This window comes from Neophocaena asiaeorientalis, unplaced genomic scaffold (assembly GCF_003031525.2).
Source record: "Neophocaena asiaeorientalis asiaeorientalis breed wild unplaced genomic scaffold, Neophocaena_asiaeorientalis_V1.1 scaffold275, whole genome shotgun sequence".
In the NCBI taxonomy this organism is placed as follows: domain Eukaryota; kingdom Metazoa; phylum Chordata; class Mammalia; order Artiodactyla; family Phocoenidae; genus Neophocaena; species Neophocaena asiaeorientalis.
Genome location: NW_020173679.1, coordinates 4,120,735 through 4,136,016, shown reverse-complemented (window position 1 = coordinate 4,136,016; position 15,282 = coordinate 4,120,735). Strand labels below are relative to the sequence as shown.

The 15,282-nt window shown below is 41.1% G+C and overlaps 1 protein-coding gene across 1 annotated transcript in view; it reads left to right on the top strand.

The window, feature by feature from the left end:
- The window catches only part of DNAJC16 (DnaJ heat shock protein family (Hsp40) member C16), a 39,043-nt gene that overhangs the window by 12,349 nt on the left and 11,412 nt on the right, over positions 1–15,282 (top strand). Inside the window, exons 5-7 of the mRNA XM_024749815.1 lie at positions 4,910–5,094; positions 6,890–6,994; positions 7,751–7,909. Coding sequence (XP_024605583.1) covers positions 4,910–5,094; positions 6,890–6,994; positions 7,751–7,909 — 449 coding nt within the window. The remainder of the gene's footprint in view (positions 1–4,909; positions 5,095–6,889; positions 6,995–7,750; positions 7,910–15,282) is intronic.

The window sequence follows — 15,282 nt, the reverse complement described above, 5'->3', positions numbered from 1 at the left end:
ACTGCTCAGAAATAAGTAAACCTGGTCCTCGCACCCAGGAAACTCAAGTAAGAGACACAGCTGAATCATCGCAGCACACTCAGTGCACGCTGGGAGCTGCAGACAGTTACCAGGGCGTCAAGGAGGTTGCGTGTCGTGAAATCAGATATCGTTTTAGGGAAACCCAATTTGGATGATCATGTAATGTTTATCCACCATGACTTCTTATTTTAAAAGAAAGAATAATTCCTCTCTTTCAAGGAATTATTCCTAAAAATAGCTAAGTGTATAACAACTTCATACTGTGTAGGAAAACGGTCTGCCTAGATACCGGTTAAAGTATTTTTTTTTTCCTCCTGAAGCTCTGTGTTCTTGATTTTGTGTTGTTTCACATCATTTTGCATCTTAGTAGTTTGTTTATTAACAGGTTTGTATTTAGCCAGATTTGACAGTGCCATGTTCTTTGAGTTGGCTCTGTACCATCCCTTAAGGCATATGGAAAAGTTGAAAGAAAGATGAATATGTGTATGCGACAGAGGGGAAAATGAAAGAATTTCCCTAAAAGACGTGACACACGTTTAGGATTGCATAATGAAAGCAAATATAATCTGACACCTCAAAAGAGAGATCTTTACAGAAAGAACACCCTCTTACAAGCTCAAAAAGAGGAGAAGATATTTGTATTTTTAATTCCCCGGGATCTGCAAATTAGCCCGAAACATTGATCCGTAGAAAAATCAAATGTTTCTGAAAACGGTAACACACTTTGCCTTTCTTTTAAATTTGCTACTCAAGTTCATGTGGATTCTGGTGTGTCCTTGTTATCCAGCCAGGTTATGCTGAATCAGGATAAGAATAGGAGAACTGTACTTGCTGAGCTCGCTTTATGAACCCGGAACTTTGGAGTGTAGAGAGTTTCAAGGCAGAGGAGGAGACGATAGAAATTGTGTTGTCCACTGTAACTCAGAGACCCTAAGTCACCACCAGTCATAGTGGTCATTTCCCAGCCTGAATCTTAGGGAGAAAACAGTGCTTTCGACTTTTCTGACTCTTCCTTCCCAGCTTGGATGGAGGGAGAGGAAGGGATTAGTTAGGTCTGGACTTTAAGGAATTTCGGTATTCTTATTATAATCTTAAGTATCTTTTGAAGAGGAAGAATACCACAAATTTAAACACCAAATATGTATCATTCTTTATGCTATTCTAATTCATGTGATAGTCAGTCTATAGGAAAGAAGTAACATTCCTTCAGAGTTTAGAAATCGGTATAATATTAAGAACCGAAGTCCTTTGTAGAAATGATCCAAGGAATAGCCTTTTATAGACTGAGAAATGCTTATGTTTGATGAAGGTGATGTAGGTAATTCCAAGGACTCAATGGTAATTTTAAGTAAAATAAATGAAACCAATCACTTGTGTTCTGTTTTAACTAGAAAAAAGCTATATTGATGGGAGCATAGTGAGAGTGTAACATTGTTTATCCCACTCCACACAAGGAAGGGAGAGAGACTCATGGAGGTTAAAATTCCACTCATATAAGAGACAAGTCTCTAGCTCAGACTTCACACGGTCTGGATGAAATAATACTTAATCATAAGAGTTGTAATTAATTAGGCGCCCACTATATTCCAGGCTCTGGGCTAGGCTCATTTTTATATTATGTCATGTAGTCCTCACAACAATTTATCTCCATTTTACAAATAAGGAAACTGAGACTCAGGTTAAATGACTTGCCTAAGGTTGCACAGCTAATGGGTAGCAGAGCTGGAATTTGCATCTGGATCTGACTTTGAATACTTTTATCCATTTACTTGTTTTTAAAAAACTGAGTGCCAGGAACTATTCTAGATATTAAGGATACAGCAGTAAACAAAATAGCCCAAAACCCTACATTCATAGAGCTTCTATATTCTAGTGAAGAGAGACAAACAAACAAATAAAATATACAGCCCGCCAGATGGTGGTAGAGTGTGATAAAAAAGGCCGGGTGCTAGGGAATGCCGGGGTGAGAGGCTTCAGTTTTAAATCAGGCAGATGAGGAAGGGCTCACTGAGCAGGTGGCCCATAGGGGGCGAGAGAACGAGCTTCCGGAATATCTGAGGGAAGAGTAGGGGGGAACAGCAAGCGCAAAAGATCTCTTCAGTTTCCTTTGCTCTCCCAAGACTCCTGCATCCCTTGCCCTGATTCTGGGCCCACCAGCCACCATTCTAATTACTGATTCTAGTCCCAAAGTCTGGTAGAGGGCACCGCTGAACGATGCAGGTACTGGGAAGGCATATTCCCCAGGATCAGTTAAATACGGTGGCTTCTGGCCTATGTAGTCATTGATGGTGGGTCCGTCTCTAAGAAATTGATCCCTCCAGCGTTCAGAGCCGAGGGTGGAAGAGGGTACTGGAGACAGGAAGGAGCCAGGCTTTGCAGTCGGCTGGGCCTGGGTTCAAATCTTGGTCCTACTGCACACTAACTGTGATGCCGGCTAGGTTGGCTCAGCCTCTCCAAGCACCCGCTTCCTCATCCATGAAGATGACAATACTTAACCACTCAGGGGGTTTGTGGGTGTGAAAAGTGATAACGGTTATAAAGCTGTAGGTATGCTGCCTGTCTTAGAAGGGGCTCAAGACACGTTGATTCCCCCCTTGGACCTTTGCTGTGTGGCCGCTTGACCTTGCTAGGTGACGTCTCTTCTCGCTTTACATGAGACTGGGTCTCTCAGGTATGTGCCTGCTATGTTCTCGTTCTTTCTCCTGCTCACACAATCTTAGGTGCACTTTCATTTACTGACATTGTTCAGTGGTTATTTTTAATGCCTCTAGTGTGATAGAATAGTGTACTAGACTTGACTCTAGAACATCAAGTTGGGATTCTCTTTCTGCAATTTTATCACCTCTGCAAACTGGGATAAGTCAGTTCACCTCTCCGAGTCTCTTTATCTGTAAAATGAGGGGAGTGGACTATGTGATGTCTGAGGTGCCTCCTTTCCTGCCCTTGAGATACTCACAGTCAGGTGGCCAGCAGATAGATTTGTTTAGCCTACTCAGCAATTTAAAAGTATTAAGTTTGCAGTCGCTGCCGTTTACTCAGCACTTCCATTTGGGGGATTTTTCAATTAAGAAGTTATCACACAAGTACACAAAGATGTACCAGGATGTCTATCGAAACATGCCTTATAATAGTGAAAGCCAGAAGCCATTTCAATGTGCAGCAGTAAAGAATGGGTTAAATAGATTGATGGTCCAGTTTCAGTGATGAGCTCCTACTGTGTGCCAGGCTCTGTTCTGGTGCTTGGAGTACATCAGAGAACTAAACAAAGACCCCTGCCTTCAAACGGCTTACATTCTAACAGGGGAAGACAGACAATTAAAAAATCCACAGAATGAGGAACTTGGGCGGTGTGTTAGAAGATGGTAAGTGCTATGGAAAAGGAAAAGTGAGAGACTTGAAGGGGATCCTGAGTGTGGGGAGGGCAGTTTTAAATACGGGAGTCGGGTTGTCCTCATTGAGAAGGACCTGCAGTTGGTGAAGGAGCCAGCTTCACAGATGTCAGGAGGTGCACCAGCCAGCACCGAGGCCCAAAGGCAGGAACGAACGTGCCAGTGTGTTTAAAGAACAGGGATGCTGGGGGCTAGAACAAGTGAGCCTGAGGAATGGGAGAGGAAGGGGGCCAGGGGTCGAATCACAGAGGTCTTGTCGGCCTTTGTGAAGATTGTGGTTTTATTCTGAGTTAAAACGGGGAGGCTTTGCCAGACTGGGGCAGAGGGGCGACATGATCCGTTTATGTTTTAGAAGGAACAGTCTGGCTACCGTGTTGAGGACAGACAGTAGGGGGACAAGGAGAAACACGACACCATTGAGGAGGTTATTGCAGCAACTCAGGGGAGAGAGATGAAGATGCATAAGAGACAGGGTACGATGGAAGTGGAGAAAAACAGTCGGATTCCTGCTGTATTTTGAAGACAGGACCAACAGGACTTGCTGACGGATCGGATGGGGGGGTGTGAGAGACGAGAGGGGTCAAAGATCACTCTTAAGACTTTCATCCTGAGTAACAGGAAGGAGGGAGCCGCCATCAATGGAAATGGTGAAAGCCAGGGTAGAACAGGTTTGAGGGAGGAGATCAGGAGTTTGTTTTTGAAAACTTTATACTTAGAGGTCTGTTAGACACCCAAGAGAAAAAGCATATTTACTGCCTATTAACATTTACTGTATCTCCAATGTTTAGCAGAGGAGCTAGCCCTCCAAATACAGTGGCTGAATGAAAGACAAGAAAAGTTATTCAAATACTAAGTGAAATAAGTGTCAGATGATCCCATTTTATTTTATTTATACCTGTGTATACACACACACACACACACACACACATATTTGCCTAAGAAAAGGCACAGATAGATACCAAAACGTTAACAACAGTTATGTGGGATACGACCAAGTAATTTTAACCTAATCTCTTTCTCTGTCTGAGAATCTGTACAAAATCTCTATAAAATAGTTTATGTAAAAGGGAGACATGCTCTGAAAGGTGAGAAGATTGTGATTCTAGCCCATCGTTAGATTCTAGGTTTTTTCAACCATTGCAGAGTTGATGAACCCTTGAATTGTTTACAGGTGGTGTTCTTTATGAATAGGAGCACTGTGGACAGATGGTTCTTTTCTTTTGAAGTATTTCTTCATGATGTACTCCCAAAATTAGAAACAACAGACTGAAAGATAGAAAGATTTGTGGCCCTTCTTAAACACTGCTAGATGGCTATGCAGAAAAACTGAACCAATTTAGCATTCCAGCAGTGATAGAATGCTAGACAGTCTATCAGGAAAGATATCCCCTCCTAGTAAGTCGGGATTTCATTTTCACACCAAAAGATTACTTAGCAGCATTTCTTCACCTGCCATGAGGGCATAAAAAGTCTTCATGGAGGTCTTCCGTATTTTTCAGGCGTAGGAATCGGCGTGGTCCACGCTGGCTACGAGAGACGCCTGGCCCATCACCTGGGAGCACACAGCACACCAGCTATCCTAGGGATCATAAATGGGAAAATCTCCTTCTTCCATAATGCAGTTGTCCGTGAGAACCTGCGACAGTTTGTAGAGAGTCTTCTTCCAGGGAACTTGGTGGAGAAAGTAAGTACCTGGCTGAGAAGTAGTTTAAGAGGCTCCTGGGACTGCTGGCTGCCCCGAACTCTACCTGTGGTCATCCTCAGACCTGAGTTTCATTTGGGGCAGGGCAAGACACATATTAATTAATTAATTACTCGAACTAAATCATTTAAATGAAGTCTGCCAGAGACTGAAATTTGAAACAGATGAAGTAGAGAGACTGAAAGAATCATCCTTGTCAAAACCGCTGGGAGGACTTACACTGTCATAGGAATCTGAGCCTAGAATGAGAGTACCTCTTCTTTTCTCAACAAAAAATTAGATCACAACATGGGACGAAGGAGGTCTTTCCAACTCATGCATGTGTTCGTTTAAAGATACTTTTCTTACGAGAGTATTCAAATTAAGTTATATTTGGTTATATATTTAACGATCATATCTATTGAAGACACCAGATTCCATGAAATGAGATATTATTTTTGGAACTTTCAAAGCCTATAGCGATGCAACTGTGTGAATAAACTTCACAAACAAAAGATTGAGCTAGAAACCAGGCACAGAAATTCCCACAAACTATAAACTATGATTTTTATATTTAAGGAGCACTTTTCCCTCAGTATCTGAGGTTAGAGATCACAGGAACTAGAAGAAGGTTCTTATGTTGCTTTAAATGTAAATGATTCATTCTTTTACTAATACCAAGGAGAGTGAACATACAGATACTTCCATCCTATTTCTACACAGCCTGTCCCACCAGGATCATCACCCACAGAAGAAGTATTTGCTGGAGTTAACTTGAAATTGTCAGAGAGCATTGTAGCCTCCTAAAGTGATGATGGGTTGTCCTGACAGGTCCGCAAACCTTTTTAAAATGCCTGTTGTATGTCAGACATTATGATAAGTGCTGAAGACGCTTTCCAAGGAGCTCGCAGTCTAGTAGGTGATTGTTTCCATCCTATATGTAGAGTGCCCATCCTAGATATTTGAGAAAGGCTTCCTGGCAGAAATGACCCCTGTACTGAGTTTGCCAGGTGAGGAGAGAGAAGAAGGGAATGAGTTCCAGGCATACAGAGGTAGCCTGCTTTGTATGAAGTAGTCATTAGTGAGTGGGAGAAGACAGGATTAAAGGAGTTAATGGGAATCTCACTGTGAGGGTCTCCTTTAAGGAACTTGGACTTGGCCTGCAGGTGATGGAGCCATTGAAAGGGGCTGAGCAGTGGGGTGAAACGATGAGATCGCGGTTTTATATAGATCATTCTGGAAGCAAAGTGGAAAGATAAACTTTTTTGAACTACTATGAACATTTTCTCGATAGAAATTTAATTTATTCAAGTTTTTAATTTGTTTTCTTGGGATTATTTTAAGGCATAAGCAGGGAAACACAAAAGTAGCAATTCAGATGGCAGTGAATGAACTTATGTAATGTATAGGTGGGGTGGGCCCACTTATTTTTATTTAAGCCATTTTAAAAGAGCAGTTGTTGCATTATCTTCTGCTAGATTAACAAGTGCAGTCTATAATGGAGCAAGAGCCAACTTTGAAAGCTCATTTTTTTTTATAGTATGGTCAGTAATTGTTTCAGAAAAGATGATGATTTCAGTCTGTAAGGGTTGGATCACATGAAAAGATGAAATCAATATCTCTGTTCTTTTAATTAATTTTAGTCACATAAAGGCAAAAAATTAGTTGTCTGCATTTTTTATTTTTTACAAAACAATCTCTTGCACATATTTGATTTTGTTTAATTATCTCCTGACTGGATTATAATGCAGTTGTTAAGAATTAAATGTTGAAACTAACATCCTTTATTCAATTTAAGGTTACAAGTAAAAATTATGTCAGATTCCTCTCTGGCTGGCAGCAAGAGAATAAACCGCATGTCCTTCTGTTTGACCAAACGCCCGTTGTACCACTGCTCTACAAGGTACTTTAGGTGCTGGGGTAATGTTTTCTCTTATTTTGGTGATTTTCTTTTTTGTGAGTAATAGCTCATCCCAAGAGAAATGCTTGAAGACCAGAAATTTGCTTTAACCACCATACATTGAGGACCTACTGATGCTATTACTGTGCTCGTACTTTCCACACACATAATAGCATTTAATCTTCAGAAGAACCCAGTGATACAGATTATTATCCCTACTTTTACTGAAGCTTAGAGTGCTTGTATAACCTGCCCAAGGTCTCCCATGTTGAATATTTACTGAAGCTTAGAGTGCTTGTATAACCTGCCCAGGGTCTCCCATGTTGAATATCGATTCCCTTGTAGCCTGTCTGATTCCAAACCTGCCCTCTGAATATATGCTATACTTCTATCTAGCACACCTCTGGTTATCACTGTGACATGAGATGGGAGAGGAAAGTGCTAAACCGTTGGCGTGGTCACTGCCATCTTACATAATTAGGGTACAGGTAACTCCTGAAACCTCCCACCCAGTACAGATCTCAGTAAGATGAATATCTTGCTCTGTCTGAAAAAAAGAATTAGTTGTTGTTTAGCTTTGTTGGTACAGTTTTTGTTCATGGAGCACCGTAGCGTTCCTACAAGGGAACGAGGGTGTAGCAGCCTGAGTGGGGCTGTATAAGCTAGCATTCATCTCCACCCACTGATGAGAACAAGTCACACTTAATTTAGATGCTGTGCTATCACTTTCATTTCTTCCTCTCTGTTATGCCCTAACAGTTGACTGCTTTCGCATATAAAGATTATTTGTCATTTGGATATGTGTACGTCGGTTTGAGAGGGGTGGAAGAGATGACAAGGCAATACAACGTCAACGTCTATACCCCCACCATCCTGATCTTTAAAGAACACATACACAAGCCTGCAGATGTTATCCAGGTATGTGAGTGTCACCTTGTTTCAAGATGGCCCTCCCATTTTATCTCAAGGTGTCATATAAATAAACAGCAAAATCGAGCACAGAGGAGAGGAGAAGAAACTAGTTTTAATCTCTTCCTTTAGGGACTTCCCTGGCGGTCCAGTGGTTAAGACTCCGCACTTCCACTGCAGGGGTGCGGATTTGATCCCTGGTCAGGAACGAAGATCCCACATGCCTCGCAGCGCAGCCAAAAAATTAATTAATTAATTAATTAACTAAATAACATCACTGGAAAAAAGAAAAAAACCCATAAACTAAGTTAAAGAACATACACTGAATATTTATCTGATCTTAAGATAGGGAAGGGCTAAAAACATTGGGGAAAATCTTGTTGGAAAATCTTAATAACTTGATTATAAGTTTTAAATTTTTATATAAACGCTTAAGAATTTTTGATTAAACACTAAGGGAAGTAATTACAACCAACATAAAAGGGATCATTATCTTTAATTTCTAATGAGCTTCTTCTAATCAAGGAGATCAACCCAAAACTTCTTGAGAATGACCACTTAATGAGTACAGAATGGCCACTTAATGAGTACAGAGTTTTAGGGTGATGAAAATGTTTTGGAACTAGATAGAGATGAGGGCTGCGCAGCACTGAATGTACTAAATGCCACTGAATTGTACACTAAAGTGGTTACTTTCATGTTATGTGAATTTTACCTCCATTTTAAAAAAAATTTTTTAAACTTCCCCCCAAAACGAAATGAACAAAATCCTGAGATGAGATTCAAGTGAGTAATAAACACCTTTAAAAAAATAAATCTCACTAATAATCAGAGAAAAGCAAAATAAACATTTTCTTCTCTCATCAAATTGTTAAAGATTTTTGAAGGAAAAATCCTCAGTAGAGTTGAGACTGCAGAGAAACAGGGACTTGTCTCTCTTGCCTTGCTGGAAGAAGCCTCAAAAGTTTTCCGAAAAGCGATTGGGTGATAAAACATCAACTGCCTAGCAGAAGAGCACTCCTGAGTACCTGCCAAAGCAGTGTGTGTGCCAAACACTGCCTTCTGTGCTGAGGGCGCGGCCCTGGACAAGATTGACAGAATTCCCCGTCCTGTGTTCTAGTGGGGACGACAGATAATCAGCATAACATACTCTGTCGTGGTATTTATATAGTGATACGTGCCAAGGAGAAAAATAAAACAGGGAAGAGGGTATTATGGGAGAGGGCTCACATTTTTAAGGTGGAGCAGCCAGGAAGGGCCTCATTAAGGTGACACGAGGAAGGACCTGAGGGAGGTGAGATTACCTTTTAGGGCTCTATCCTAAAGGAATAGGAACTCGGGCAAAGAAGTACATACAGAGATGTTAAGTATCATTCATAATACCAAAAATGAGGGGGAAATATAAACATCCAACGGCAGGATAATTATGGGTACATCCCAGAGACTATTATATAGCCATTTAAAATGGCAACTCGAGAATACTTAATGATGGGTATAATTTTCCTAACATGATGTTACAGAGAAAGCAGGATGCAGAATTGTATATGCAGTTTATTCACTGACCTCAATTTTGTAAAGTGAGGGCGTGTGTGCATGTGTACACACAGGAAAAAACTAGAAATAAATACATCAAAACATTAATGGTTATCTTTTGATGGCGGAATTAGATATTATTTCAATATTTAGGTTTTCAAAAATCCCTATAATGGACATGTATTTTTTAATATTTTTAATGTTATTTTTTTTTTAAATCGTCAAGAACCCTTTGATACTTTCTCTTATAGGAGGCTAGAACGAGAAGAAGGAGAAGTTCTCTAAAATCCTGTATTTCATTCATTCAGTACCTTCACTGCCTGCCTGCTGAACACCAAATACAGAACAGCTCCGACATCCAGTTTAGTCTTCGTCCTCCTTTGACTCACAGTCAGGAGAGGAAAAAGACCGTCCACTGTAGCAGTTGTCTCACTAAGATGGAGGGTTCCTCCGGGTGCCCTGTGGACGTAGAAGGGGTCCCGAGACTATGGGACTAGGGTAGGGGTGTTGTGTGTGACAGAACCAGATGGGGAAAGTGGATAGTAAGGAAGGGAGAGCAGGTTTAAGAAGAAGGTAATGAGTGCAGTTGTGGACATAAGAATTAGAACTGCCTTCAGGAAACCCAAGGGGAGATGCCCATCAGGCAGGGCTCTAGATCCAAGGAAAGGCGGAGGGGCTGGAATAGAGATTTGTGAATCGTCAGTGACTGGTTAGAGGGTGAAATCTTTAGTGTGGGGACATCTCGCAGGCATCGTATGTAAAGTAAGGAGAGAAGGCAGCCAAGGACAAAACTCTGGACAATCACCAGCAAATAAAAAGAGGGGAGGGCTTCCCTGGTGGCGCAGTGGTTGAGAGTCCGCCTGCTGATGCAGGGGACACAGGTTCGTGCCCCGGTCCGGGAAGATCCCACATGCCGCGGAGCGAGTGGGCCCGTGAGCCATGGCCGCTGAGCCTGCGCGTCCGGAGCCTGTGCTCCGCAGCGGGAGAGGCCACAACAGTGAGAGGCCCGCGTACCGCAAAAAAAAAAAAAAAAAAAAAAAAGAGGGGATGCCTGATGGCGACTAAGAAGGAGCCAAGAGAGGGCCAGGAAGCAAACAAATGCCAGTTGTGGAAGAGAGGAAAGAAGGTCATCTCAATCCAAGGTTAATCTGTAAGATTTCCTAAATTGCTTTCTAGTGATAGCTTGTACTCTTGGGAATTGTTATTTGATTCCCCGGGGAAAATCGTTAATCAGATACATTAACAAAATTGCTGGTACAATGGATGCTTTACCAGTTTGCTCTTTATGAATGTAAAACTGCATTCTTAACATAAACCGAGTCCTCCCAGTGGCAAGGGGCTTAGCAAACACTAGTAGCACTAGTGGTTTCTCTTAGCTCTACTTGATTTGTTTTCATCTGCTGTACAGTGGCTACGGCCACATTATAATGGGTTTATTCATTCTTCTGTTGATGGACATTTCGGGGCTTTAGGACCAGTGATGCCGTGGACATCACATGTATCCCGGTGTACCCAATCACAAGTTTCTACAGGATGGCAGTTTTAAAAATGTGGTTCACAGACTCCTGGGGGCGGCGGGTGGGGGGTCCAAAAGACCCTTTAAGAGAGTCTGTGAGATCAAAGCTGTCTTCACAGGAACCACTAAGACATAATTTGTCTTTTCTCTGTGTTGACACTTGCACCGATGGTGCAAAAGCAATGGTGGGTAAACTTTCCAGTGCATAACCACCAAGTGCACACACCAAGACCCGGGCACCAGGCTGCCGGTGGCCGTGTGTTCTTCACGCCTAAGCACTCACCGTAACAACACAGAGGATCGACTCCCATTTCACTGAATAGCCTTGATGAAGCAGTAAGAAGTATGAATTTTATTAATAGGTAAATTGACACTCAAGTCCACGTCTTTCTGGTATCTTCAGTGTTCTCTGTGACAAAATAGGAAGTGTGCAGAAAGCTCTGCTGCAGGTCAAGATGAGAGGGTGTCCTGGGGACAGATGTCTGTGTGGCTGCCTAACTCAGGAGCTTTGAACTAGCCACTTTTCTTGTTCTTTTTTTTGTTTTTTGTTTTTGATGGAACATCATTTTTTACTTGAAAGAATAATTGACGGACAACTATGGTTACTCAGAGTTAGGCAGACATTTTCTTTAAAATGAATGACGTGAGCCTGGCACTTGAAGGGAAACAACTCACAGCATCTGTTGCTGACGATAGAATCCAGGCTTCCAAGGAAATTATAATTTTGAAAAATTTGTATCAGCCATCGTGACCTTGATAGCTTCTCAAACTTTCTTATGAGATTGGTTCATCGATGTGATGCATTTTTTCATATGAATAAGAAAATTTGTCAGCGTCTGGGAGATCAGTGAACCAATATTTTTCGAATGACCATGCATGAGTAAAAGATCCATTCTAAGTGCAAGGCGATCAGTGAATTTTACCTTCTTTATTTTTGATCAGTGAATTTTAATTTAACAGAGTACTAAAAGTTCATTGATGGGAATTCCCCCGCGGTCCAGTGGTTAGGACTCTGCGCTTCCACCGCAGGGGCACAGGTTCGATCCCTGGTTGGGGAACTAAGATCCCCCATGCAGTGCAGCCAAAAAAAAGAAAAAAAAAAGTTCATTGAATCCACATAGCAACTAACCTTTAAGAAACTACCATTTTTCCAGTTTCAGTGTAGTGGCAAAGAAGGATATCCATAGTTATCTGAAAAGCTATTAAAATAAACCTCCCTTTTCTAACCATATATCTGTGTGAGGCTGGATTTTCAACCAAAACAACATATGACCCCCAATTGTATATAGAAGCAGATGTGAGAATCCACCTATCTCTTCTATGAAACCAGACATTAAAAAGATTTGTAAAAATGTAAAGCAGTGTTAATCTTCTCACTAAACATTTTTTGGTTTTGGAAATCATTGGGTTTTTTTTTTAATGTTTAAAAAAAGTTATTTACGTTAACATATATGGCTTTGTTTTTTTTAATGATTAAATATATATATATATCTTTAACTTTACTAGCTAATGTGTTTTCCTAAGTACATTTCCACCAATCATGTGTGAATGTTCCATTGCTCCATATCCTTGCCAACACTAGACCAATTTAATTTTTCTGATATGAATGGTGTTGATTTTTATCAAATACTTTTTACACATCCATTATGATTATCCAGAGTTTTCTTCTTTCATGTTCTGTAATGTGCTAAATCATATTAATCATTTTCTAGTGTTAAACCTAACTTGCATTCATGAGATAAATCCAACAGGATCATTATTTATATTTTGCTTTCAGTATATTGCTGTATTCAGTTTGCTAACATTTTGTTTAGGACTTTCACATTTATGTTCAGAAATGAGATTGACGTCTAACTTCTCATTCTCAAGATGCCCATGTGAGGATTTGAATCATGAAACGAGATGGGGTGTGTTCTCCCTTTTTCTCTTCTCGGGAAGACTTTGTATAAGATTAGATTGTCCTCCTTGAAAATTTGGTCAAAACCACCTATGTAAAGCCGTCTCAGCCTGAGTTTGTGTTTAAGGAGAGATTTTTGACTATTGACTCATCTTCTTTAATGGTTATAGAACTATTTAACTCTTCTCTTTTTCAGATGTTGTTTTATTTTTCTAGAAAATTTTCTGTTTCATCTAAATTTTCAAATTTAAATGTATATGTGTATGTATATATGTATATGTATATATTTTTAGTTTCTACAACATAGGGAGTGATTCCTCCTCGTCATCCTTTTTTTTTCTTAACATTTACTTTTTTGGTTGCTCCAGGTCTTAGTTGCAGCAGGCTCCTTAGTTGCAGCTCCAGAGCTCCTTAGTTGTGGCTCCCCAGCTCCTTAGTTGCAGCACTCAGGCTCCTTAGTTGTGGCATGTGAACTCTTAGTTTCGGCACGCATGTGGGATCTAGTTCCCTGACCAGGGATCGAACCCTCATTGGGAGCATGGAGTCTTATCCACTGTGCCAGCAAGCAGGTCCCTTCTTTTCTTTTTTTAATATTTATTTATTTGGCTGCGCCGGGTCTTAGTTGCGGCACTTGGGATCTTCGTTGCCACGTGCAGGATCTTCTTCCTTGTGGCATGCAGGATCTTTAGTAGCGGCATGCAAGCTCTTAGTTGTGGCATGTGGGATCTAGTTCCCTGACCAGTGATCAAACTGGGTCCCCCTGCATTGGGAGCGCATAGCCTTAGCCACTGGACCACCAGAGAAGTCCCTCGTCATCCTTGATAATGGTTATTTGTGCCTTCTCTCTTATTTTCATGATTGGTTTTACCAGAGGTTTGTCAATTTCATTAGCTCTTCCAAAGAACCAATTTTGTTTTGGTTAATTCTTCTTATATATTTATTTTGTTTTATTGATTTCTATATTCATCTTTACTATTTCCTTTTCTCTACGGTTTGTTTTTTTTGTTTGTTTGTTTTTGCGGTATGCGGGCCTCCCACTGCCGTGACCCCTCCCGTTGCGGAGCACAGGCTCCGGACGCGCAGCCTCAGCAGAGATGGCTCACGGGCCCAGCCGCTCCGCGGCATGTGGGATCTTCCCAGACCGGGGCACGAACCCATGTCCCCTGCACCGGCAGGCGGACTCTCAACCACTGCACCACCAGGGAAGCCCACTACGGTTGTATTTTTGCTGTAACTTCTTGATATGGATGTCTAGTTCATTAATTTCTTTTCTGTTATATTCATTTTAACATTACTCTCCAAGTACTACTGATACTTTATCTGAGTCCCAAAATTTTAATAAATAGTATTTTCATTAATCACTTCAAATTCAAAATATTTTCTTATATCTGATATGCTTTCTTCTTAGGTCAATAAGTTATTCAGAGTTTCTTAATTTCTAAACAAAAAGGGATTTTCTGGTTTCTATCTTATATTGATTTCTTGTTTAATTGTGGTCAGAGAAGCTACTATATATATAATTTCAGTCCTTTGAAATATATGAAAGTTAGTAATAACAAAGTGGTCATATTACAGTTTTGTTGTCCGCCTTTTATACTCAGTAACATTGTTACTTTGGAGTTTTGTGGGGGGTTTTGTTTCTTTCTTTTTGTTTTTTTGGCCACACGCAGCGAGGCATGCGGGACCTTGGTTCCCCAGGGATTGAACCCGTGCCCCCTGCAGTGGAAGCACAGAGTCTTAACCATCAGACTGCCAGGAAGTCCCAGGGAGCTTATTTTCAATTGTTCAGTTTCCTATAAATCTTGAAGTAAATTTGCCTAAAAATTCCCAATTATTGACTTTTTAAATCTGCTAGCATAAAACAGTATATAAAAGTTGTCCAGTGAAAAGAGCACTTGATTTTTCCTTTGACCTGAAATAGCTACGTCATTGCTCTCAGCCCTGCTTTTTTTTTCTTTTTTTTTTTTTAGTCTGCGTTGGATCTTTGTTGCCACCTGCAGGCTTTCTGTAGTTGTGGCGAGAGGGGCTTACTCTTTGTTGCGGTGCGCGGACTTCTCATTGCAGTGGCTTCTCTTGTTGCAGAGCATGGGCTCTAAGCACGTGGGCTTCAGTAGTTGTGGCACGCAGGCTCAGTAGTTGTGGCTCATGGGCTCTAGAGTGCAGGCTCAGTAGTTGTGACGCACGGGCTTAGTTGCTCTGCGGCATGTGGGATCTTCCCGGACCAGGGCTAGAACCTGGTTCCCTGCATTGGCAGACGGATTCTTAACCACTGCGCCACCAGGGAAGTCCCAGCCCTGCATTTTTTAAAAAGATCACCACATGTTTATCTGCTCAAATGAGTCTGACGTACGTGGTTTTATTACTTTAGCCAGGATCAGGCACTTCTTTTTTTTGGTTTTTTTTTTTTTTTGCCACGCTGCACGGCATGCAGGATCT